The following is a 24856-nucleotide window of genomic DNA, read 5'->3' on the forward strand; positions in this document are numbered from 1 at the left end:
CCGAAGGCACTGTATATAAACCCTGGATTGCTGATGCTATGTATTGGCCAATGAGAGGCTTTGAAGCCGACGGTCAACCATATTGTCACTCCCCAGAATAAGCAGTCCTTAGGAATTAATGGAATTCTACAGTTTTTCCATTTTAAGTGTTTTTCAAGGACAAAATTATATGGATTTAAAAGTTTTTGTTTGTAGTGGGGACAGTAGTACTTTCTAAAACATATTTTAAGGAATTATTTGTGTGTATATTTTGTAGTTATTTTTATGTTTAGCACATTAAGTATTCATCAATGTCTGAAACAGAATAAATGTGGCAAAAACAAATGTAGATATATATATCTTTTTTTTATTGCTTTTTTATTTTTTTACAATGGCGGCACGGTGGATTCAAAACGGCACCCCTTGTCTATCGTGTGTGTGTGTGTCATTGGATGGCCCTCTTTGAGTACTTTGGAAAGGCATCCTTCCTTCCTTGAAGTAATCAGATCTAAATTGGCTGGTTTGGGGAAAGCAATTAGGTGGCAGGTTCTTTATCCGATGGAAATCAAACACTTCTAATCTGTTATTGGCTCGAGGGAACTGTACTGAAACCACCTTTTTATAGTATGTTCCCAAAACAGGATATGAAGACGTGAGCTCCACTGGCACATGTTGGAGCCATGTTCACCCTGGATAAACTTTGCCCAGAGGTTGTGGTGTGTTTGGATGCCTGAGGCGGAGAAAGGGTGGAAACGCTGTGAGACAGAAAGCTTTGAGTATCACCAACGTGCCATCATATTTCACCATGACCTTGTGGGGTCTGCAGAACCCCTAATTCAAAGCAATCGGTTCACATAGTCCACAGCGATCAGTTGACAGTTCACATCTATTGTTCCCCACTTCCTTCACAAATAATAACTCTTCAACGTGTCAGTTCGTTCTAAATTAAGACTTTGCACGTTCTCCAGTCTAATCTACCATCAGCATTAAGTACAAATTCCCCCGCATGGCTTCCTTTTTCCCTAGTAGCATTGTATTTCCTCTTGGAGAAATATAGGCTACAGGGAGTTTCCACCATGTCTACACCAATCCAATGGTTTCTGTGGGGGGAGCAGTGTACAAGTGCACACTTCAGGAGAAGGTAGAGCTTATTGGGAGGCACGGTCTGAATTCCCCCTGTGAGCCTCATGCCAAAAGCTTGAAACACTGTGGACTAACTGACCGGGGTGGAGCCAGACGCACGAGTGACTGGAGACCTCCAGTATCTGTGTGTCTAGAAACGCTGTGTCAGCAGGCTAACGCAATCAGACAAGCCACTCATGACAGTCAGTGCTGTGTCATCTCTTGTCCTGTCCAAATCAAGTCCACTGGCCTAATAGGAGTAGACAGTGTGGTAGGTGTCAGTGTGTTGTTAACTCTATTACTGAGTCAACAGGAAATGCCAGGCGTCTTTGTAGGAATTACAATGCTACAAAACATCAGTCAATGCTGATCTGTATGCCACTACTGAACAAACGATTGACTACGTTGAAGAACCAACTGCCTTTCTACCTTTTTGGAAAGATGGTCTTCTGACTCAGGCTTCCTGGTTAAATATTGGTCACTGTTCCTCTCTCCCAGGTGACTACTGTGAGATAAATGTCTGCAGTAATGGGGGGAGCTGTGTGACCGGCCCCAGATCTTCCTTCATCTGTATCTGCCCTGATGGCTATACTGGGGACACATGCAATGACACCGAGACTGGTAAGGACAACAGAGCAATATTTCTGCACAAAAGCATCATTTAAATTTTTTTCTTTAACTAGGCAAGTCAGTTAACAACATTCGTATTTACAATGATGGCCTACCGGGGAACAGTGGGTTAACTGCGTTGTTCAGGGGCAGAACGACAGATCTTTACCTTGCTAACTCGGGGATTCGATCCAGCAACCTTTCGGTTACTGGCCCAACGCTCTAACCACTAGACTACCTGCCGCCCCATTATAGCTAGGTATTTTAATTAGTATCATGTATAGTTATTACATTGTAAAGTTATTTGTAGGCCAGTTATAAGGAGTCCCAAGCTGTTATGAATGCCTATAGCAAGTCTTTCTAAAGCACTATGGGTGTGTTGTGAGGGTTCGTTAAGGAGTTAATCCGACAGTCAGTACATGGACACTGGGAGGAAGATTCTGAGAGGCTGTCTCTGTACTACAAGGTATTGCCCTAATGCTATTCTTCCCTATTCTCCTCCCCTGCCTCTCTCTGACCCAAGTCGTTGCTGTAGAAAGAGAATATGATCGCGGTCCCACCTACCTGGTACAACGGTAGTACAATGAGTTAATAATAAGTTATATTTTCTTCCCAGGGCCCTGCAATCCAAACCCCTGCAAGAACGACGCCTTCTGCGACGTGACTGGCCAGAAACGCAGAGGGGACGTCTTCAGCGAGTACATCTGCAAGTGCCAGGATGGCTTTGACGGAGTCCACTGTCAGAACAGTAAGAGTCCGCTGCCAGGGCAGTAAGAGCCGCTCAACGTTTACATTCAAATAGAATCTATTGGCCAAGCTGTTGAGTATGTAAGCATATGGCTGCCAATGGTTGAATTTATTCACTTTGCGTGAGGATGCAATGTTGTCATGTTATCTATTCTAGGCAGAATGGTGGGTTATCTATATTGCTATACAATCCAATTTGAAACCTATCAAACTTTGATTTAAAAAGTGGATTAAAACTGACATGTCAACACACTCAAACTGAACAACACATTGACCACATCATTGTGGTACATTCAACAAGAACTAGTGGATCTCATTGGCCGACCGGGCCAGTCACTTTTCAGTGCATTTTTGTGTTTCAGTTCCACATTTACCTGCTCTGTCGCAGTCCACCATTGAAGAATACACGCGGAAAACTCATGCTATTTGTATTTGAGCAATATGATTGGCCGTTCAAACACCACCACGCTCCTGCAAGTCATAACTTCTGGAGTAGTAGCCTACATGAGTTGATGCCTTCACACAGCACACGCGAGCTGTCCAAAGCAAAAAGAAGTGCCCATCAATCTACTATTTTATTTTTCGGGAAAGTGATTTACAAAAGTAAACCTTCAATAGTGAAAATACTAGCAATATGCTGGCTACTGTTGATAGTCTGCTAAAAGATGGCTACAAAAGACACCGAGCATTTGTCTTCGCTAGCCTACTGTAGCCATGACGATCTATCTTTTGGAACGTTTGTCTTAAAGGGGCAGTGTCCTATTTTGAGAAATCTTAGCAAGAAACAAATGTATGCAATTAATACAATGTAATTCTAAAGAATAGACTAATGACTTACATTGCTAAATTATATTACACAGCTTTTAATACATATCATAATTACCAAATGTAGCCTATTTAATAGCTGAATATAGAGAGAAAGAATGGCAACCCATAGGGCCTCTGTCCGGACCAGTAGAAATGTATGTTCGGGCCTGTAGATTTTTGGCTAACTGGGCCGGTGAGACACAAAGTTAACATTGGACCGTGCCCTGTGTTAGATACAATGAGCTAGAGAGGTTGGGGGTGTGTTGTTCATTGGAATAGATTAGACCTAGAGAAACAAAGGCTGCGTTTATACAGGAAGCTTAATTCTGAGATTTTTACGCAAGTTGGTGTTTTGACCAATCAGATCAGCTCTTTGCAAATAATTGGGCAAAAGGTCAGACTTGGGATGCCTGTGTAAACACAACATGTAATATAAGACAACGCGGATGCTACACTACAGGACTGTTTTGCTAGCACAGACTGGAATATGTTCCCGGATTTATCCAAAGGCATTGAGGAGTACACCACCTCAGTCATCGGCTTCATCAATAAGTGCATCGACACGACGTCCCCCCCCACAGTGACTGTACGTACATTTTCCAACCCGAAGCCATGGATTACAGGCAACATCCACATCGAGCTAAAGGCTAGAGCTGCCACTTTCAAGAAGCGGGAGACTAATCCAGATGCTTATAAGAAATCCCGCTATGCCCTCAGATGAACCATCAAACAAGCAAATCGTCAATACCGGATTAAGTTTGAATCCTACTACACGAGCTCTGATGCTCGTCAGATGTGGCAGGGCTTGAAAACTATTACGGACTACAAAGGGAAGACACCCAGATGCGAGCTGCCCAGTGACTCAAGCCTACCAGATGAGCTAAATGCCTTTTTTATGCTCGCTTCGAGGCAAGCAACACTGAAGCATGCACGGGAGCACCAGCTGTTCTGAATGACTGTGTGATAATCCTCTCAGTAGCAGATGTGAACAAGACCTTTAAACAGGTCAACATTCACAAAGCCGCTGGGCCAGACGGATTACCAGGACGTGCACTCAAAACATGCGTGGACCAACTGGCAAGTGTCTTCACTGACATTTTCAACCTCTCCCTGACCGAGTCTGTAATACCTACATGTTTCAAACAGACCACCATAGTTCCTGCGCCCAAGAAAGCGAAGGTAACCTGACTCAATGATTACCGCCCGTGGCACTCACGTCGGTAGCCATGAAGTGCTTTGAAAGGATGGTCATGGCTCAAGTCTAGGACCTCCAAGTCTAGGACCAAAAGGCTCCTCAACAGCTTCTACCCCAAGCCGTAAGACTGCTGAACAATTAATAAAATTGCCACCGGACAATTTACGTTGAACCCCCCCCCCCCCCCCTTTGTACACTGCTGCTACTCACTGTTATTAATTATCTATGCATGGTCACTTCACCCCTACCTACATGTACAAATGACCTCAACTAACCTGTATCCCCGCACACTGACACGTTACCGGTGCCCCCTGTGTATAGCCTCGTTATTCTTATTGTGTTACTTTTTATTATAACTTTTTATTTTAGTCTACTTGGTAATTATTTTCTTAACTCTTCTTGAACTGCACTGTTGGTTAAGGGTTTGTAAGCAAACATTTCAAGGTAAAGTCTACACTTGTTGTATTCGGCGCATGTGAAAAAGTTTTGATTTGAAGAAAACCAGTTGTTCTGACATGGCGTTGATACAGAGGCTGAGGCAGCACTAAGTGGGTTTTTCAACCCAAGCAGCTGTTGTCCTTATGGAAGCATCTCTCCGCATATGGCAAGGTTCAACTCCCAACTGGCAGCATACGCTTGGCCTCCGAGCAGCCTAAAGCACTGCACATAAGAGACAGGTGGTGACTGTGCTGCTATGTAACAGAAAAATGGAGCAACCAAAAATATGTGAAAAGCTCATTTAGTTTGGAAGGAATCGTATACATGCACTTTCCCAAATGTATGGCTCAAAAAACACATCAAGGTACATTTTGTTTTAAATTATGCATGGTGAACATTATTAGGTCTACAGATTTAACTTACATCTAGACGTTCCGCTAGCGGAACACCTGCTCCAATATCCAATGGTATAGCGTGGCGCGAATTACAAATTCCTCAAAAATCCAAAAACTTCAATTTTTCAAACATATGACTATTTTACAGCATTTTAAAGACAAGACTCTCCTTTATCTAACCACACTGTCCGATTTCAAAATGGCTTTACAGCGAAAGCAAAACATTATATTATGTCAGCAGAGTACCCAGCCAGAAATAATCAGACACCCATTTTTCAAGCTAGCATATGATGTCACAAAAAACAAAACCACAGCTAAATGCAGCACTAACCTTTGATCTTCATCAGATGACAATCCTAGGACATTATGTTATACAATACATGCATGTTTTGTTCAATCAAGTTAATTTTTATATCAAAAACCAGCTTTTTATATTGGCATGTGACGTTCAGAACTAGCATTCCCACCGAACACTTCCGGTGAATTTACTAAATTACTCACGATAAACGTTCACAAAAAAACATAACAATTATTTTAAAAATTATAGATACAGAACTCCTTTATGCAATCGAGGTGTCCGATTTTTAAAATAGCTTTTCGGTGAAAGCACATTTTGCAATATTCTGAGTAGATAGCTCGCCATCACAGGCGAACTATTTTGACACCCACCAAGTTTTGTACTCACCAAACTCAGATTTACTATAAGAAAAATTGGATTACCTTTGCTGTTCTTCGTCAGAATGCACTCCCAGGACTTCTACTTCAATAACAAATGTTGGTTTGATTCAAAATAATCCATAGTTATATCCAAATGGCGGCGTTTTGTTCGTGCGTTCAAGACACTATCCAAGGGTGACGAAGGGTTACGCGCCCGACGCGTTTCGTGACAAAACATTTCTAAATATTCCTTTACCGTACTTCGAAGCATGTCAACCGCTGTTTAAAATAAATTTTTATGCTATTTTTCTCGTAAAAAAGCGATAATATTCCGACCGGGAGTCGTTGTTTTCGTTCAAAGACGAAAGAATAAAAACATGGGGTCGCCTCGTGCACGCGCCTCCAGTCTCTGTTCTCTGATCGACCACTATCTAAATGCGCTAATGTTTTTCAGCCAGGGCCTGCAAAGCCACCATTCAGCTTTTTGCCGCCTTCTGAGAGCCTATGGGAGCCGTAGGAAGTGTCACGTTACAGCAGAGATCCCCTGTTTTGGATAGAGATGATCAAGAAGGCCAAGAAATGGTCAGAGTGGGCGCTTCCTGTTTGGAATCTTCTCAGGTTTTGGCCTGCCATATGAGTTCTGTTATACTCACAGACACCATTCAAACAGTTTTAGGAACTTTGGAGTGTTTTCTATCCAAAGCTAATAATTATATGCATATTCTAGTTTCTGGGCAGGAGTAATAATCAGATTAAATCGGGTACGATTTTTATCCGGCCGTGAAAATACTGCCCCCTATCCATAACAGGTTAAAAAGTGGTTGACTATGACCAACACATTGCATCATTGTGTTTATCTATCCATGGTTTGTCGGTAATTAGGGGTTTGTGTGAGAGAGAATGTGTGACAGTGAGTGGCAGGCAGATTTCTGGTTGTTTTTAGGAGGTGCCTCAACCACACAGGATATGGCTAGTCTGAAGTGGACAGGTTAAGCTCTGCGCCCCCATTTCTGTGACTCAAATGCTCTGTTTACAGTAGTTTCTGCTAGCCACACTTGCTCTGTTTACAGTAGTTTCTAGTAGCCACGCGTCGTTGCCATTGTTATTTACGTTTACTTCATTTAGCTAATGCTCTTATCCAGAGCGACTTACACTGGTGAGGAAATACATTTTAATTATAATACTTTTTTTGTACTGGTCCCCTGTGGGAATCGAACCCACAACCCTTGCGCTGCAAGTGCCATGCTCTATCAATTACACGGGGCCTTATGAATGTTCTACAGGTGCCGCAGCCATCCATATTTGTGCCCAAAAGTTTGCCATCAAAATCATGTCGTCAAATTTACTTTCGACAGACGGCAATGTTGTCATTAGCCAGCATAGTTGGCTAACGAAAAGTCAGATTTGAGGGGAGACCATACTAACGTTAGCCAACTATGCTGGCTAATGACAACATTGCCGTGTGTGTGTGTGTGTGTGTGCTTATGTATATGTAGTCAACCTGGTGACATCAAAATAATGCCAAAAGGTTTTCTTGCTTATTATTTTATAAATGTCCTTTTATTTCCAAGCCACTGTAATGCACTTTTTTATGGAATCTTCATCAGTGCACATTTGACAAAGCATTGAGTAGAATGTTCCATGGGCATTGTGACATAACATGCAACCCATGAAATAGTCCCCTTCAGGCAGGGAATACACTTTTTCCTCTTGTTCTCAGTTTGGACCCATGCGCTTTGCTCCTACGTGTTCAGTCCTTCTGCTAGCCGATGCTACCCGTGGGGCAGAGGGACATGCACAGAGAGGACTGGCGTTGTCAGCACTATTTAACCCTTTTATCTGCGGTCGTCGTCCACAGCAGTGTGTCACAGAAACTAGGAACAGTCCGATCATGTCAACAACCCCCTCCCCTCTCCACACCAAAGTCAATATTCTGTGGTACTGCCTACTGGGCAATATGCAGTTCAATCTGTCAGTTCTGATTTCTTCTTCCTTTTTCAGCCAGGGACACTTATATTCATGCTCCTAAATGTTCATGCCTTTATTTATGCCATAAATAATTTTAATATGACTTTAAAAGTTCACGGCAATGCTTATCCATGTGCACCACAAAAGAGTACTTAACCAAGCTCTGACTCCTTAGTGCATTACCTACCTCCCAGAAAAGACAAGCTAAAGCGCTCGCTAGCTTTTTATGCTAATTAAATAATGTTTTTGTGAGGACTGTAAAGATCATTCATTTGGCTGCAGATGTATGTGAGGTTCCTTGGGCTGGTCTTTCTCTGCCTCAACTTCTCATTTAGAACTTCTGCCTGTTTTTGATTTAGATTTTTTACATTTTGTATTGCTCAGTAATTTAGTGTGTGTATTGGAGGGAGGGTGTTTTGTGTGTGCGAGAAAGAGAGGGCCTGTGTGTGGGCAGTGAGTGAGGCGCGTCCTCGGTAGCGCCTGCAGGCTGGAGTCAGTGTGTGTGGTGGGAGCAAGGCGACCGAGGCTCTGTGAAGGTAAGACTCTTCGAAAGCAGCCAACTCGGATGCGTACAGTAGTAGCAAAATCTTCCCTGCTGTTAAACAGGTTGACATACTCATACACACACATTCACACTTGAATTCTAAAACACACTGGCATACACAAACATGGCAAACCCATTGTACACGCAAACCGGACTCTCTCGTGCTCATCCAGCCAATGGAAAGTGGTCACGAACGCAGCACTCCCAGGACGTCAGCTGCCCTGTTGCCGGGGTAAAGAGGGAAGTGGAGGCAGAAAAGTGAATGAAGTCCGCCTTGACAATGTCACAGCCTCCGCTCAGGTCTGACGCCAGCACTTCTACCGGTCGTGTGAAATTGGCCTGAAAGCTTCAATGGGGAGGCAGTGACCAATACTGAAAGCCGTGTCTGATGCTGTTTACTTACTTTATCAGCACCTAAATCGGATCAGACGACTGCAGCTGAGACTGAAGTGGTCTCGGAGCTTAGATGTTAAACTGGTGATCGCCTCTGATTTATTCTGTGTTGGTTATTTTGAGTTGTTTGTCAACAGATTATTGTGTGGGTCGGTAATTAGGGGTTTGGATTTGTGTGTGACAGTGAGTTGCAGGCATATTTCTGGTTGTTTTAGGAGGTGCCTCAACCACACACGGTATGTGGCTAGTCTAAAGTCGACAGATTAAGCTCTGCACCCCCTGGGGAAGTGTGTGATTGTGTGCATCCATTTCTGTTTATGTGGGTGTTTTGCATTTTTGTGAATCAAATGCTTTGTTTACAGTAGTTTCTGCTAGCCACACTGCTCTGTTTACAGTAGTTTCTGCTAGCCACACTGCTCTGTTATACAGTCGTTTCTGCTAGCCACACTGCTCTGTTATACAGTCGTTTCTGCTAGCCACACTGCTCTGTTATACAGTCGTTTCTGCTAGCCACACTGCTCTGTTATACAGTCGTTTCTGCTAGCCACACTGCTCTGTTACTACAGTCGTTTCTGCTAGCCACACTGCTCTGGTATACAGTAGTTTCTGCTAGCCACACTGCTCTGTTTACCATCGTTTCTGGTAGCCTTTCAGCAGGGGAGGTAATTTTCCTAAATTGGTCATAGAAAGGAATTTGCTCACACCAGGTCAGTTGCACTAAGCATCGACACAATTACTTTTCAGTTGCTTTAATGCTACTGTAGCGCTCTGTCACACGGTGTTGTCTATGGTCAGACCACCTACAATACTACGGTCATATAATTACTTCTAGAACCCTGTAACCCTGAATTATAGAATCTCTGTGACCTACAATATACTGTCAAATCTCAATGTTTAATTGTGGGACATTTTTAAAAGGCTCAGTCATAACACAACACATGGCCCCACACCACGGTCTGGCAAGGTCTGGAACCAGAGCTATTCTAGGACTTGAGGTCTTCTGTCAGTTCCCAAAAGGCTTTCACAAAGCAAATTACAACTTCATATACTTTCATTTAGCGGTTGTGTGGCTAGACTTGGCTGTGCATACTACCAGTGGGGCACCCCCTAGCTGTGCCCCCATGCCAGGAACTTTTCGGACCTGGATTTATTGGGATTGGATAAAGCACTGTCCCTGTCATTTGTTTTGGTAAACAGCTAAGGGATGGTGCTGGAGAATTGAGCACACTCAGTTGATCTAAGCTCATGAGGAATTTATAAGTTTGATTCTTGAAGAATATATGGTTTATATATCATGAATTTTAAAAGTCACAAAATGGATGTACAAATCCCAGATTTCCCCTTTTTAAATATAGGTGGATGGCACTGCCAGTTTAACTCGTTATCAGCGGGCATAGGATCACATAAGCAAGCCATGACTCAGGGGCCTAGGGCATAAAAGCAGGTTTTCTGTTAGAGTCCCAGGACACTAACTGCACTGTACACCTCATCCCGCCAACGCTGGCGGCCTGGCACTGCCTACTGGCTTTGATGCTCAGGCTGTGTTGTCACATGCTGCCAGCTGGCCTGGATCTGCGCTGATCTCAACTCTGCCAGCTGATCTGGCTCCTGCACTGATCTCAGCTCTGCCAGCTGGCCTGGCTCTGCGCTGATCTCAACTCTGCCAGCTGAGATCAGTATTGGTTTTTGCTTTGTGCACAGACAAAGCCTGTGTATTGATGCTCATTACAAGGTGTGTGATGGTGCTAAGTCTGATAGGACTTAACATCAAAGGAATAGACCTACACAACCCTAAAGGAATAGGCCTGTGCTCCTCCACGACACTAAAGGAATAGACCTCCATGACACTAAAGGAATAGACCTCCATGACACTAAAGGAATAGACCTCCATGACACTAAAGGAATAGACCTCCATGACACTAAAGGAATAGACCTCCATGACACTAAAGGAATAGACCTCCATGACACTAAAGGAATAGACCTCCATGACACTAAAGGAATAGACCTCCATGACACTAAAGGAATAGACCTCCATGACACTAAAGGAATAGACCTCCATGACACTAAAGGAATTGACCTACACAACCCTAAAGGAATAGACCTCATGACACTAAAGGAATAGACCTCATGACACTAAAGGAATAGACCTCCATAACACTAAAGGAATAGACCTGTGCTCCTCCATGACACTAAAGGAATAGACCTGTGCTCCTCCATGACACTAAAGGAATAGACCTCCAAGACACTAAAGGAATAGACCTCCATGACACTAAAGGAATAGACCTCCATGACACTAAAGGAATAGACCTCCATGACACTAAAGGAATAGACCTCCATGACACTAAAGGAATAGACCTCCATGACACTAGACCTCCATGACACTAAAGGAATAGACCTCCATGACACTAAAGGAATAGACCTCCATGACACTAAAGGAATAGACCTCCATGACACTAAAGGAATAGACCTCCATGACACTAAAGGAATAGACCTCCATGACACTAAAGGAATAGACCTCCATGACACTAAAGGAATAGACCTCCATGACACTAGACCTCCATGACACTAGACCTCCATGACACTAAAGGAATAGACCTCCATGACACTAAAGGAATAGACCTCCATGACACTAAAGGAATAGACCTCCATAACACTACAGGAATAGACCTGTCACCCAATCATTTTCAAATCAAACAATACATTTGACTGGTAAAAACAGTCTCGCTACATAACAACAAAATGAGAATAAACTGGGTCAATTTAAGATTGCGTAGGTCTACTCTCAATACAGGTGAATGCGTATTCAATAGGAGTGTGTGTGTGTGTGTGTGTGTATTTGTTGTATTTCTGAGCTTGTTTTGGCTAGTTTGAGAAATGAGAATGCAAGGTGATCTATGGCTTTCTCAGTCCATAAGCATGCAGGAAGCTATGTGGCTAAACCAATTGCCAACCTTTTTATTTAGGCATTTTAAAGCACTTTCCCTATTACGACAATCATCTAATCTGACTATCAACTGTCAATTTCCGGACACGATTGCTGCTGGTCAGATCAGCACTCCAGTAAATGGCTAACGTTACTCCACAAGTCAGATGGCTCGTTGATGGAAAAATGGTGCATGTTCAAAATGATAACAAGCTAACGTTAGCTAACTACGTTGGCTATTTTAGCTCCTATCTAATATCTTAGCACTGTGTTTATCTAGCCAGCTAGCTAGTATAGGAGCTAATGTAGCTAGCGAGCTAGCTAACACCACAGATGAAAGGGTTAGTTATTGTAATCTTTGCTCCAGTTTCTGCTGTTCTGCCTGCGGCCATTGAACCCTTTCCTGTTCACCGGATGTGCTCTCTCCCTCTAACTCCCTCTTTACCTGACATGACCCTCCTGCATGACAATGCCATCAGCCATACTGCTCGTTCTGTGCGTGATTTCCTGCAAGAAAGGAATGTCAGTGTTCTGCCATGGCCAGCGAAGAGCCCGGATCTCAATCCCATTGAGCATGTCTGGGACCTGTTGGATTGGAGGGTGAGCGCTAGGGCCCTTCCCCCCCCCCCCCCCAGAAATGTCCAGGAACTTGCAGGTGCCTTGATGGAAGAGTGGGGTAACATCTCACAGCAAGAACTGGCAAATCTGGTGCAGTCCATGAGGAGGAGATGCACTGCAGTACTTAATGCAGCTGGTGGCCACACCAGATACTGACTGTTACTTTTGATTTTGACCCCCCCTTTCTTCAGGGACACATTATTCCATTTCTGTTAGTCACATGTCTGTGGAACTTGTTCAGTTTGTCTCAGTTGTTGAATCTTATGTTGATACAAATATTTACACATGTTGTGTTTGCTGAAAATAAACGCACTTGACAGTGAGAGGATGTTTCTTTCTTTTTGCTGAGTTTATAAGCAAACCAAGCATGACAGTTGCGTACCTTTTCCACCACTGTACTTAAATGCATATTAAACCAGATACTTTTACTCGAGTAGTATTTTACTGGGTAGCTTTCACTTTTACTGGAGTCATTTTCTATTAAGATATCGAGACTTTTACTGAAGTATGACAACTTTTTTTCACCACTGGTTATGATTAACTGTGTATTTATTATGGATCCCCACACTTCCTGGGGTCTGGCAAAATTGAGGCAGTGTGTGACCCACTGTGTGTGTGTGCCTCACTCGTGGGTGACTGCCTGCCTGCCTGGCTGGCACAGAATCACACATCACACTCTTCACTGACGGCTACTAGTGAGATTTGTGTCATATTCTACACAGATATGGTAAACGTGTTGTGTCTATTCCCCTATGGAGAATAGGGTGCTTTGTAGTGCACTACTTTTGACCAGAGCCCTATGGGGAATAGGGTGCTATGTAGTGCACTACTTTTGACCAGAGCCCATGGGAAATATGCTACCATTTCGGACACACACACACACACACACACACTGTCAATCTAGAGCTGTGTTCAAAGGAACTTTAATCAAATCTTGCAGGCGAGAGATTAAAAGTGTGTATTCTCATTCCATTCTTCAGAATACACGCTGTCCTCCTAGGGTGCTGCCATTGCCAAGCGCCCTCTCTAAAACATATACTTCCGGTTGTATTCTGTTGGAAGGTGCGCCATCTAGGGGTATTTCAGGGAGTTGCAGAGAATTGGACCAATCAACTGCTCATCTGAGCCAATTCGGTCGTTGTTCAGATAAATCTAATAACAGCAAAGACCTATCAGGTTTAGAACAGATTTTTTTTTTTCTTCCATCTAACGACTGCATCTCAGTGCTAGAGGCGTCACTACAGACCCTGGTTCGATTCCAGGCTGTATCAAAACCGGCCATGATTGGGAGTCCCATAGGGTGGCGCACAATGGGCCCAGCGTCGTCCGGGTTAGGGTTTGGTAGGCCGTCATTGTAAATAAGAATTTGTTCTCAACTGACTAGCCTAGTTAAAAAATATATTTTAGATTCAGGAAAAGTAATCTTACTCATACTTTATTCTGTTCTGTACATATGGAATGTCAGTGACTGATGGTGATCATGATGTCTCTCTCTAGATGTGAATGACTGTGCCAACCAGCCGTGCCAAAACGGTGGCTTCTGTCGGGACCTGAATGGAGACTTCAACTGCCGCTGTCCGTCCCCATACGTGGGCAAGCACTGCCAACTGCGTGAGTCCCATTCTCTATCTCACACACACACGCTGGCTCTCTATTAGCTGTAATCTGCCATGTTATTTCTAAGTGCAATAAAATGCATTAGCCTGAATGTGATTAACTACGTTACATTAATGGAATAATGTAATTTGGGGGACCGTCCAAAGCTGGCCCAGGTTTTTTTTATTAAGTTAAATTGATGTTCTTAAGGAAAAGAGTTGGGATGCTTTTAGATAGATGGTGAATATTTTTGTCTGTGAGCCTGAATCATGGCTGTGTAGGACAGCGGTAGGAGCTGCTGTAGTTCAGTCAGTGGACAACACATGGGTTGGAAGCCGTCTCCCAGATTTTATGGGGCGTGTATGTGTCCATACTGTATGAAATAATAAACCAGACTATCTTAACCCCATGTTACCTTTTAGTTTCTCTTTCTATTGCATCTGAGTGCATCTGTCTTGTCTGTATGTGTGTTTTTCTGACGTCTGTCTGTCTGTCCGTCCCTCAGGTTGTATCTCTCTGTTGGGAATGGAGGGCGGAGGCATTGCTGAGTCTCAGATCTCGGCCTCGTCGGTGCGCTACGGATTCCTGGGCCTGCAGCGCTGGGGGTCTGAGCTGGCACGCCTCAACAACAAGGGCCTGGTTAACGCCTGGACCTCAGCCTCCTATGACAGGAGCCCCTGGATAGAGGTCAGTACGGTACAACAGTCAGGCTCCAATACCACTGTCTGGCTCGTGTTCTTTAAGCAGAAAAACAGAAGAAAACTGACTGAAACCAAGAGACTACATGGTGTTGTCTCTAATGAGAAAGGCTTTTTCTCTGCTTTGCAAATCGTGATAATAATCTGGTGCAGTTCCTAATGAACATGACCCTGATCTAGTCTAGCAGGGTAGATCCCTGATCTAGTCTAGCAGGGTAGCTCCCTGATCTAGTCTAGCAGGGTAGCTCCCTGATCTAGTCTAGCAGGGTAGCTCCCTGATCTAGTCTAGCAGGGTAGCTCCCTGATCTAGTCTAGCAGGGTAGCTCCCTGATCTAGTCTAGCAGGGTAGCTCCCTGATCTAGTCTAGCAGGGTAGCTCCCTGATCTAGTCTAGCAGGGTAGCTCCCTGATCTAGTCTAGCAGGGTAGCTCCCTGATCTAGTCTAGCAGGGTAGCTCCCTGATCTAGTCTAGCAGGGTAGCTCCCTGATCTAGTCTAGCAGGGTAGCTCCCTGATCTAGTCTAGCAGGGTAGCTCCCTGATCTAGTCTAGCAGGGTAGCTCCCTGATCTAGTCTAGCAGGGTAGCTCCCTGATCTAGTCTAGCAGGGTAGCTCCCTGATCTAGTCTAGCAGGGTAGCACCCTGATCTAGTCTAGCAGGGTAGCTCCCTGATCTAGTCTAGCAGGGTAGCTCCCTGATCTAGTCTAGCAGGGTAGCTCCCTGATCTAGTCTAGCAGGGTAGCTCCCTGATCTAGTCTAGCAGGGTAGCTCCCTGATCTAGTCTAGCAGGGTAGCTCCCTGATCTAGTCTAGCAGGGTAGCTCCCTGATCTAGTCTAGCAGGGTAGCTCCCTGATCTAGTCTAGCAGGGTAGCTCCCTGATCTAGTCTAGCAGGGCAAGGGAGAGCCACTTTATGGAGGATAGGTCCAACATCATTATGGGGAATAGGTCAAAGCAATATATTGTGGCTGCCTACAAGGGAATAACTTTCACCGGTCTGTTTTTTTCTTCTTCTTCATATCAGTGCAAATAAGACTGGGACATAATTCAATTCTAACAATGTAAAAGGTGTTTTATTCTCTGAGACTCATTGCATTGATGAATGTTTTTGGCGTTGACCTTGTCACATTTCTTGCCCTTTTTACCCAGATTGAACGCTGTCATTCCCCTCCGTGTGCAGTGACAGTTTCATGACTTTCTAGGATCAGTCATTCGAAACATTATCTTTGTTAATGTTGACTAGTATATGGTAGCACATCTGACAGTAAACCATGTTGACTAGTACAGTTGAAGTCAGAAGTTTACATACACCTTAGCCAAATACATTTAAACTCAGTTTTTCACAATTCCTGACATTTAATCCTAGCAAACATTCCCTATCTTAGGTCAGTTAAAATCACAACTTTATTTTAAGAATGAAATGTCTGAATAATAGTAGAGAGAATGGTTATTTCAGCTTTTATTTCTTTCATCACATTCCCAGTGGGTCAGAAGTTTACATACACTCAATTAGTATTTGGTAGCATTGGCTTTAAATTGTTTAACGGGTCAAACGTTTCGGGTAGCCTTCCACAAGCTTCACACAATAAGTTGGGTGAATTTTGGCCCATTTCTCCTGACAGAGCTGGTGTAACTGAGTCAGGTTTGTAGGCCTCCTTGCTCACACACGGTTTTTCAGTTTTACCCACAGGTTTTCTATAGAATTGAGGTCAGGGCTTTGTGATGGCCACTCCAATACCTTGACTTTGTTGTCCTTAAGCCATTTTGCCACAACTTTGGAAGTATGCTTGGGGTCATTGTCCATTTGGAAGACCCATTTGCGACCAAGCTTTAACTTCCTGACTGATGTCTTGAGATGTTGCTTCAATATATCCACATATTTTCCTGCCTCATGATGCCATCTATTTTGTGAAATGCACCAGTTCCTCCTGCAGCAAAGCACCCCCACAACATGATGCTGCCACCCCTGTGCTTCACGGTTGGGATGGTGTTCTTCGGCTTGCAAGCATCCCCCTTTTTCCTCCAAACATAATGATGGTCATTATGGCCAAACAGTTATATTTGTGTTTCATCAGACCAGAGGACATTTCTCCAAAAAGTACAATCTTTGTCTCCATGTGCAGTTGCAAACCGTAGTCTGGCTTTTTTATGGCGGTTTTGGAGCAGTGGCTTCTTCCTTGCTGAGCGGCCTTTCAGGTTATGTCAATATAGGACTCGTTTTACTGTGGATATAGATACTTTTGTACCTGTTTCTTCCAGCATCTTCACAAGGTCTTTTGCTGCTGTTTTAGGATTGATTTGCACTTTTTGCACCAAAGTACGTTCATCTCTAGGAGACAGAACGCTTCTCCTTCCTGAGCAGTATGACGGCTGCGTGGTCCCATGGTGTTTATACTTGCGTACTATTGTTTGTACAGATGAACGTGGTACCTTCAGGCATTTGGAAATTGCTCCCAAGGATGAACCAGACTTGTGGAGGTCTACAATTTTTTTTTCTGAGGTCTTGGCTGATTTTTCTTTTGATTTTCCCATGATGTCAAGCAAGGAGGCACTGAGTTTGAAGGTAGGCCTTGAAATACATCCACAGGTACACCTCCAATTGACTCAAATTATGTCAATTAGCTTATCAGAAGCTTCTAAAGCCATGATATCATTTTGTGGAATTTTCCAAGCTGTTTAAAGGCACAGTCAACTTGGTGTATGTAAACTTCTGACCCACTGGAATTGTGATACATGAATAATAAATGAAATAATCTGTCCGTAAACAATTGTTGGAAAAATGACTTGTGTCATGCACAAAGTAGATGTCCTAACCGACTTGCCAAAACTATAGTTTGTTAACAAGAAATTTGTGGAGTGGTTGAAAAATGAGTTTTAATGACTCCAACCTAAGTGTATGTAACCTTCTGACTTCAACTGTATATAGTGATCTGACAGTGAACCATGTTGACTAGTGTATAGTGATAGATCTGACAGTTAACCATGTTGACTAGTATATAGTGGTCTGACAGTGAACCATGTTGACTAGTGTATAGTGATCTGACAGTGAACCATGTTGACTAGTGTATAGTGATCTGACAGTGAACCATGTTGACTAGTGTATATATAGTGATAGATCTGACAGTGAACCATGTTGACTAGTGTATATATAGTGATAGATCTGACAGTTAACCATGTTGACTAGTGTATATATAGTGATAGATCTGACACTGAACCATGTTGACTAGTGTATATATAGTGATAGATCTGACAGTGAACCATGTTGACTAGTGTATATATAGTGATAGATCTGACAGTGAACCATGTTGACTAGTGTATATATAGTGATAGATCTGACAGTTAACCATGTTGACTAGTATATAGTGATCTGACAGTGAACCATGTTGACTAGTATATAGTGATAGATCTGACAGTGAACCATGTTGACTAGTGTATATATAGTGATAGATCTGACAGTGAACCATGTTGACTAGTGTATAGTGATCTGACAGTGAACCATGTTGACTAGTATATAGTGATCTGACAGTTAACCATGTTGACTAGTGTATAGTGATCTGACAGTGAACCATGTTGACTAGTATATATAGTGATCTGACAGTGAACCATGTTGACTAGTGTATAGTGATCTGACAGTGAACCATGTTGACTAGTGTATAGTGATCTGACAGTGAGCCATGTTGACTAGTGTATATATAGTGATAGATCTGACAGTGAACCATGTTGACTAGTATATAGTGATCTGACAGTGAACCATGTTGACTAGTATATAGTGATAGATCTGACAGTGAACCATGTTGACTAGTATATAGTGATCTGACAGTGAACCATGTTGACTAGTGTATATATAGTGATAGATCTGACAGTGAACCATGTTGACTAGTGTATATATAGTGATAGATCTGACAGTGAACCATGTGTGTTTGTCCCTTGTGCAGATTAATATGCAGAGGAAGATGCGTTTCACGGGCATCGTGACACAGGGCGCCAGCCGCATGGGGTCAGCAGAGTTCATCAAGGCCTTTAAAGTGGCGTCCAGTCTGGACGGGAGAACCTACACTATGTACCGCCTGGACAGACAGACAAAGGACACTGTGAGTGAAAACACACACTCACATCTTCTGATGTGTACACACACACACACACACACACACACACACACACACACACACACACACACACACACACACACACACACACACACAATGGCAGATTTCTGCATTTGCACCTTCTACATGTAGTGCATGTTTTGAGTGTTCTATTTAGGGTCTAGAGCAGGGGTCTTGAACTCTGACCCTACGAGGTCCGGAGCCTCCGGGGTTTCTGTTCTACCTGATTATTAATTTCACCCACCTGGTGTCCCAGGTCTAATTCAGTCCCTGATTAGAGGGGGAACAGTGAAAATACGTAGTGGAACTGGCTTTAGACATGCAGGATTGAGTTTGATGGGAGTAGGTTATACATTCTATTCAGGAAATGGGGTGCCATTTCCCTGGATATGAATGAAAGGCATAGATTTGTTTGGGTTGGTGAACTCTGCCTTTTACAGTGTCACGCCGGGGCCACCCGTATGAAAAATGTATGCATGATTAAGTCACGCGAGATCAAATATAATATTCTTAATTTCTTCTACTTCTCCAGGTGTTTGTGGGGAACGTGGACAACGACAGCACCAAGACCAACCTGTTTGACCCTCCAATCATCAGCCAGTACTTCCGCATCATCCCCGTGGTCTGTCGCAAGGCCTGCACCCTGCGCATTGAGCTGGTGGGCTGTGAGCTCAATGGTAAACACAGACGTGCATGCTTGCTTACACACAGATGCGCGCACACACACACACACACACACACACACACACACACACACACACACTCTCAGACGCGCACACACACACACACTCTGACGCGCACACACACACACACACACTCTCAGACGCGCGCACACACACACACACACACACACACACACACACACACACACACACACACACACTCTCAGACGCGCGCACACACACACACACACACACTCTCAGAAGCACGCGCGCACACACACACACTCTCAGAAGCACGCGCGCACACACACACACTCAGACGCATGAGGACACACACACACTCTCAGACGCGCGCACACACACACACACACACACTCAGACACACTCAGACGCATGCGGACACCGATAACAATGTCAACAAACTCAAACTGAATGGGGTTTGGTTTCAGTGTGTCGGATGGTTCTATGGTACAGAAGGTTTTGAGTTTTACCAGAAGGTTTTTGGTTGACGGCTGACTGAAATGATACTGTGGGAAATAAGTCTGATCCAGTCTGACTCAGTACCTGTCCAGATACTCATACATACTGCCCACTTTGCATGAGTCCTGTCTGGTTGAAAAACGAAAATCATCTTAAAAGTGATTTATCAACAACATATGGACATTTTTACAGTGGAAACATTGACAATGACATCTATCGTGTAAATACATCTGTTTTGGGGGGGGGGGGGTTGTAACCAAGTCATCACAACCTTGTATCTGCGCTAGTAGAACTAGCAAGATATTTTGGACTGCCTTTATGTCCTCTGTTGCATTTATCCTGATGCCATGGGTTGTCTGGCTTGGTTGTATCCTGATGCCATGGGTCGTCTGGCTTGGTTGTATCCTGATGCCATGGGTCGTCTGGCTTGGTTGTATCCTGATGCCATGGGTTATCTGGCTTGGTTGTATCCTGATGCCATGGGTCGTCTGGCTTGGTTGTATCCTGATGGCTTGGTTGTATCCTGATGGCTTGGTTGTATCCTGATGGCTTGGTTGTATCCTGATGGCTTGGTTGTATCCTGCCGCCATGGGTTGTCTGGCTTGGTTTAATTTACTGAGGGGAAAAAAAAGTGTCTGTTTTAAAAGTGGTCAGAAATGTCCATCTTTGACTCTGTCAAAGCATGCTATACAGTTTGTTCTTGGTTATGTTTCCACGTGTACCTCGTACTACACTCACCACCACACACATGCACGCTACAAACAACATCCTGCAACACACACTGACGAAGTGTACGACTCACTGTGTCTGTCCAGCTAACCTACATGGTACTGATACTGCTGTGGATGTACGACTCACTGTGTCTCAGTCCAACTAACCTACATGGTACTGATACTGCTGTAGATGTACGACTCACTGTGTCTCAGTCCAACTAACCTACATGGTACTGATACTGCTGTAGATGTACGACTCAGTGTCTCAGTCCAACTAACCTACATGGTACTGATACTGCTGTAGATGTACGACTCACTGTGTCTCAGTCCAACTAACCTACATGGTACTGATACTGCTGTAGATGTACGACTCACTGTCTCAGTCCAACTAACCTACATGGTACTGATACTGCTGTAGATGTACGACTCACTGTCTCTCAGTCCAACTAACCTACATGGTACTGATACTGCTGTAGATGTACGACTCACTGTGTCTCAGTCCAACTAACCTACATGGTACTGATACTGCTGTAGATGTACGACTCACTGTGTCTCAGTCCAACTAACCTACATGGTACTGATACTGCTGTAGATGTACGACTCACTGTCTCAGTCCAACTAACCTACATGGTACTGATACTGCTGTGGATGTACGACTCACTGTGTCTCAGTCCAACTAACCTACATGGTACTGATACTGCTGTAGATGTACGACTCACTGTGTCTCAGTCCAACTAACCTACATGGTACTGATACTGCTGTAGATGTACGACTCAGTGTCTCAGTCCAACTAACCTACATGGTACTGATACTGCTGTAGATGTACGACTCACTGTGTCTCAGTCCAACTAACCTACATGGTACTGATACTGCTGTAGATGTACGACTCACTGTCTCAGTCCAACTAACCTACATGGTACTGATACTGCTGTAGATGTACGACTCACTGTCTCTCAGTCCAACTAACCTACATGGTACTGATACTGCTGTAGATGTACGACTCACTGTGTCTCAGTCCAACTAACCTACATGGTACTGATACTGCTGTAGATGTACGACTCACTGTGTCTCAGTCCAACTAACCTACATGGTACTGATACTGCTGTAGATGTACGACTCACTGTCTCAGTCCAACTAACCTACATGGTACTGATACTGCTGTGGATGTACGACTCACTGTGTCTGTCCAACTAACCTACATGGTACTGATACTGCTGTGGATGTACGACTCAGTGTCTCAGTCCAACTAACCTACATGGTACTGATACTGCTGTAGATGTACGACTCACTGTCTCAGTCCAACTAACCTACATGGTACTGATACTGCTGTGGATGTACGACTCACTGTGTCTCAGTCCAACTAACCTACATGGTACTGATACTGCTGTAGATGTACGACTCAGTGTCTCAGTCCAACTAACCTACATGGTACTGATACTGCTGTAGATGTACGACTCACTGTCTCAGTCCAACTAACCTACATGGTACTGATACTGCTGTGGATGTACGACTCACTGTCTCTCAGTCCAACTAACCTACATGGTACTGATACTGCTGTAGATGTACGACTCACTGTGTCTCAGTCCAACTAACCTACATGGTACTGATACTGCTGTAGATGTACGACTCACTGTCTCAGTCCAACTAACCTACATGGTACTGATACTGCTGTGGATGTACGACTCACTGTGTCTCAGTCCAACTAACCTACATGGTACTGATACTGCTGTGGATGTACGACTCACTGTGTCTCAGTCCAACTAACCTACATGGTACTGATACTGCTGTGGATGTACGACTCACTGTCTCAGTCCAACTAACCTACATGGTACTGATACTGCTGTAGATGTACGACTCACTGTCTCAGTCCAACTAACCTACATGGTACTGATACTGCTGTAGATGTACGACTCACTGTGTCTCAGTCCAACTAACCTACATGCTCCACTAGTTTCTTGCTATATGTTGTCCATCTCTCTCTCTCTCTCTCTCTCTCTCTCTCTACCTCTACCTCTACCTCTACCCCTCTACCTCTCTCTACTCCAGCATTTTCCAAACTCTGTCCTGGGGATTTCAAGGTGTGCACATTTATTTTCCCCCCTAGCACTACACAGCTAAATCAAATAACCAACTCGTCATCAAGCTTTGATTATTTGAAACAGCTGTGTATTTCTAGGGCCAAAAACCAAAAGGTGCACTCCTTAGGGTCACCAGGACGAGTTCAGGAAACCCTTCATCAAAGTCATAACATGGGCTGTACAAAGTTCGGCCAACTCGGTTTGAAAATGTAGCATTTTAAATGACCGCCAAAAAGCTCCCAAGGCAATTGCATTCTATCATCAGACAGCCAACGAGGAGGATAAGTTGGGCAAACTCTGTGTGTCCCGTTTGGCTATGTGCTCTCACTACTCCGTCCACCTCACCACAACTCTGGTCGTTACTGGCTGTCGTCATCCATGTGCTTTCAGTGTGCTGTTCACTGGCTGGCTGGCTTGGGCCTTTCCTGTCCGTCTCTTGTCTATCATACTTCTCTCGTTCTCTCTCTCGTTGCTTGTCGGTCTCACTTCACAGTGTATTCAAACACGGCAGGTTGCTCCGAGCCCCTGGGCATGAAGTCGCGCCTGCTCGCCGACCGGCAGATCTCGGCCTCCAGCGTCTACCGCACCTGGGGCATTGAGGCATTCGCCTGGCAGCCACACTACGCTCGGCTGGACAAGCAGGGCAAGACCAACGCCTGGACGGCGGACACCACCAAACGCTCTGAGTGGCTGCAGGTAACTGCAGGGGGTTCAGAGGGGATTTTGGGAAGTGGTGTGAGTGGTGTGGTCACTTAGTGGGCAGCAGATATCCTAGAGGTTATAGCATTGGGCCAGTTTGCTGGTTCGAATACCCGAGCCAACAATGTGAAACATCTGTCGTTGAGCCCCTTGAGCAAGGCACTTAACCCTTATTTACTCCAGAGGTGTCGTACTCCTGTGTCACCCTGTAAAACAACACATTTCACTGCACTTATCTGGTGTGTGACAATAACACATATATTTATATTTGGGGGGGGGGGGGGGGGGCTATAGTTCAGGGTGATTTGTGTTGTTGAGAGAGAATCTTCCCAAACTTTACCCGTTTACTTTAACAACAAATGACTGACAATTTTTGAATTTGATTTATCTAGGTTAGCCCTTTGCAAAGATTCTCTTTCACTGTTTACCAACGAATTACTGACAATTAGTTTTGAACTTATAGCCTTCCCTGTAGCTCAGTTGGTAGAGCATGGTGTTTGCAACGCCAGGGTTGTGGGTTCGATTCCCACGGGGGGCCAGCACAGGAAAAAAAAAAAATTGTATGAAATGTATGCATTCACTACTGTAAGTCGCTCTGGATAAGAGCGTCTGCTAAATGACTAAAATGTAAATGTAAATGTAAATGAACTTGATTTCTCTAGGTTAGCCCAAGATGCTTATTTTTCATGGTAGAAGTGTGGTGGGTAGACCTGGAGTCCTGCTTGTTCTGACACGTTCTCCTTCTGTAACAGGTAGACCTGTAGTCCTGCTTGTTCTGACACGTTCTCCTTCTGTAACAGGTAGACCTGGAGTCCTGCTTGTTCTGACACGTTCTCCTTCTGTGACAGGTAGACCTGGAGTCCTGCTTGTTCTGACACGTTCTCCTTCTGTAACAGGTAGACCTGGAGTCCTGCTTGTTCTGACACGTTCTCCTTCTGTAACAGGTAGACCTGGAGTCCTGCTTGTTCTGACACGTTCTCCTTCTGTAACAGGTAGACCTGGAGTCCTGCTTGTTCTGACACGTTCTCCTTCTGTAACAGGTAGACCTGGAGTCCTGCTTGTTCTGACACGTTCTCCTTCTGTAACAGGTAGACCCGGAGTCCTGCTTGTTCTGACACGTTCTCCTTCTGTAACAGGTAGACCCGGAGTCCTGCTTGTTCTGACACGTTCTCCTTCTGTAACAGGTAGACCCGGAGTCCTGCTTGTTCTGACACGTTCTCCTTCTGTAACAGGTAGACCTGGAGTCCTGCTTGTTCTGACACGTTCTCCTTCTGTAACAGGTAGACCTGGAGTCCTGCTTGTTCTGACACGTTCTCCTTCTGTAACAGGTAGACCTGGAGTCCTGCTTGTTCTGACACGTTCTCCTTCTGTAACAGGTAGACCCGGAGTCCTGCTTGTTCTGACACGTTCTCCTTCTGTAACAGGTAGACCCG

The 24856-nt window shown here is 44.3% G+C and overlaps 1 protein-coding gene across 2 annotated transcripts in view; it reads left to right on the forward strand.

Annotated features, from left to right (window-relative positions):
• Positions 1-24856, forward strand: part of LOC106584649 (lactadherin) — a 46185-nt gene that overhangs the window by 17180 nt on the left and 4149 nt on the right. Inside the window, exons 2-8 of one of the 2 annotated variants that reach the window (XM_082968150.1) lie at positions 1600-1722; positions 2327-2458; positions 13893-14006; positions 14497-14678; positions 18621-18776; positions 19324-19468; positions 23218-23420. In XM_082968150.1, the coding sequence (XP_082824276.1) occupies positions 1600-1722; positions 2327-2458; positions 13893-14006; positions 14497-14678; positions 18621-18776; positions 19324-19468; positions 23218-23420 (1055 nt within the window). The remainder of the gene's footprint in view (positions 1-1599; positions 1723-2326; positions 2459-13892; positions 14007-14496; positions 14679-18620; positions 18777-19323; positions 19469-23217; positions 23421-24856) is intronic. The other variant, XM_082968151.1, reaches the window with a different exon arrangement.

The sequence above is a fragment of the Salmo salar genome, chromosome 23 (genome assembly GCF_965601325.2).
Source record: "Salmo salar chromosome 23, fSalSal1, whole genome shotgun sequence".
NCBI classification, from domain to species: domain Eukaryota; kingdom Metazoa; phylum Chordata; class Actinopteri; order Salmoniformes; family Salmonidae; genus Salmo; species Salmo salar.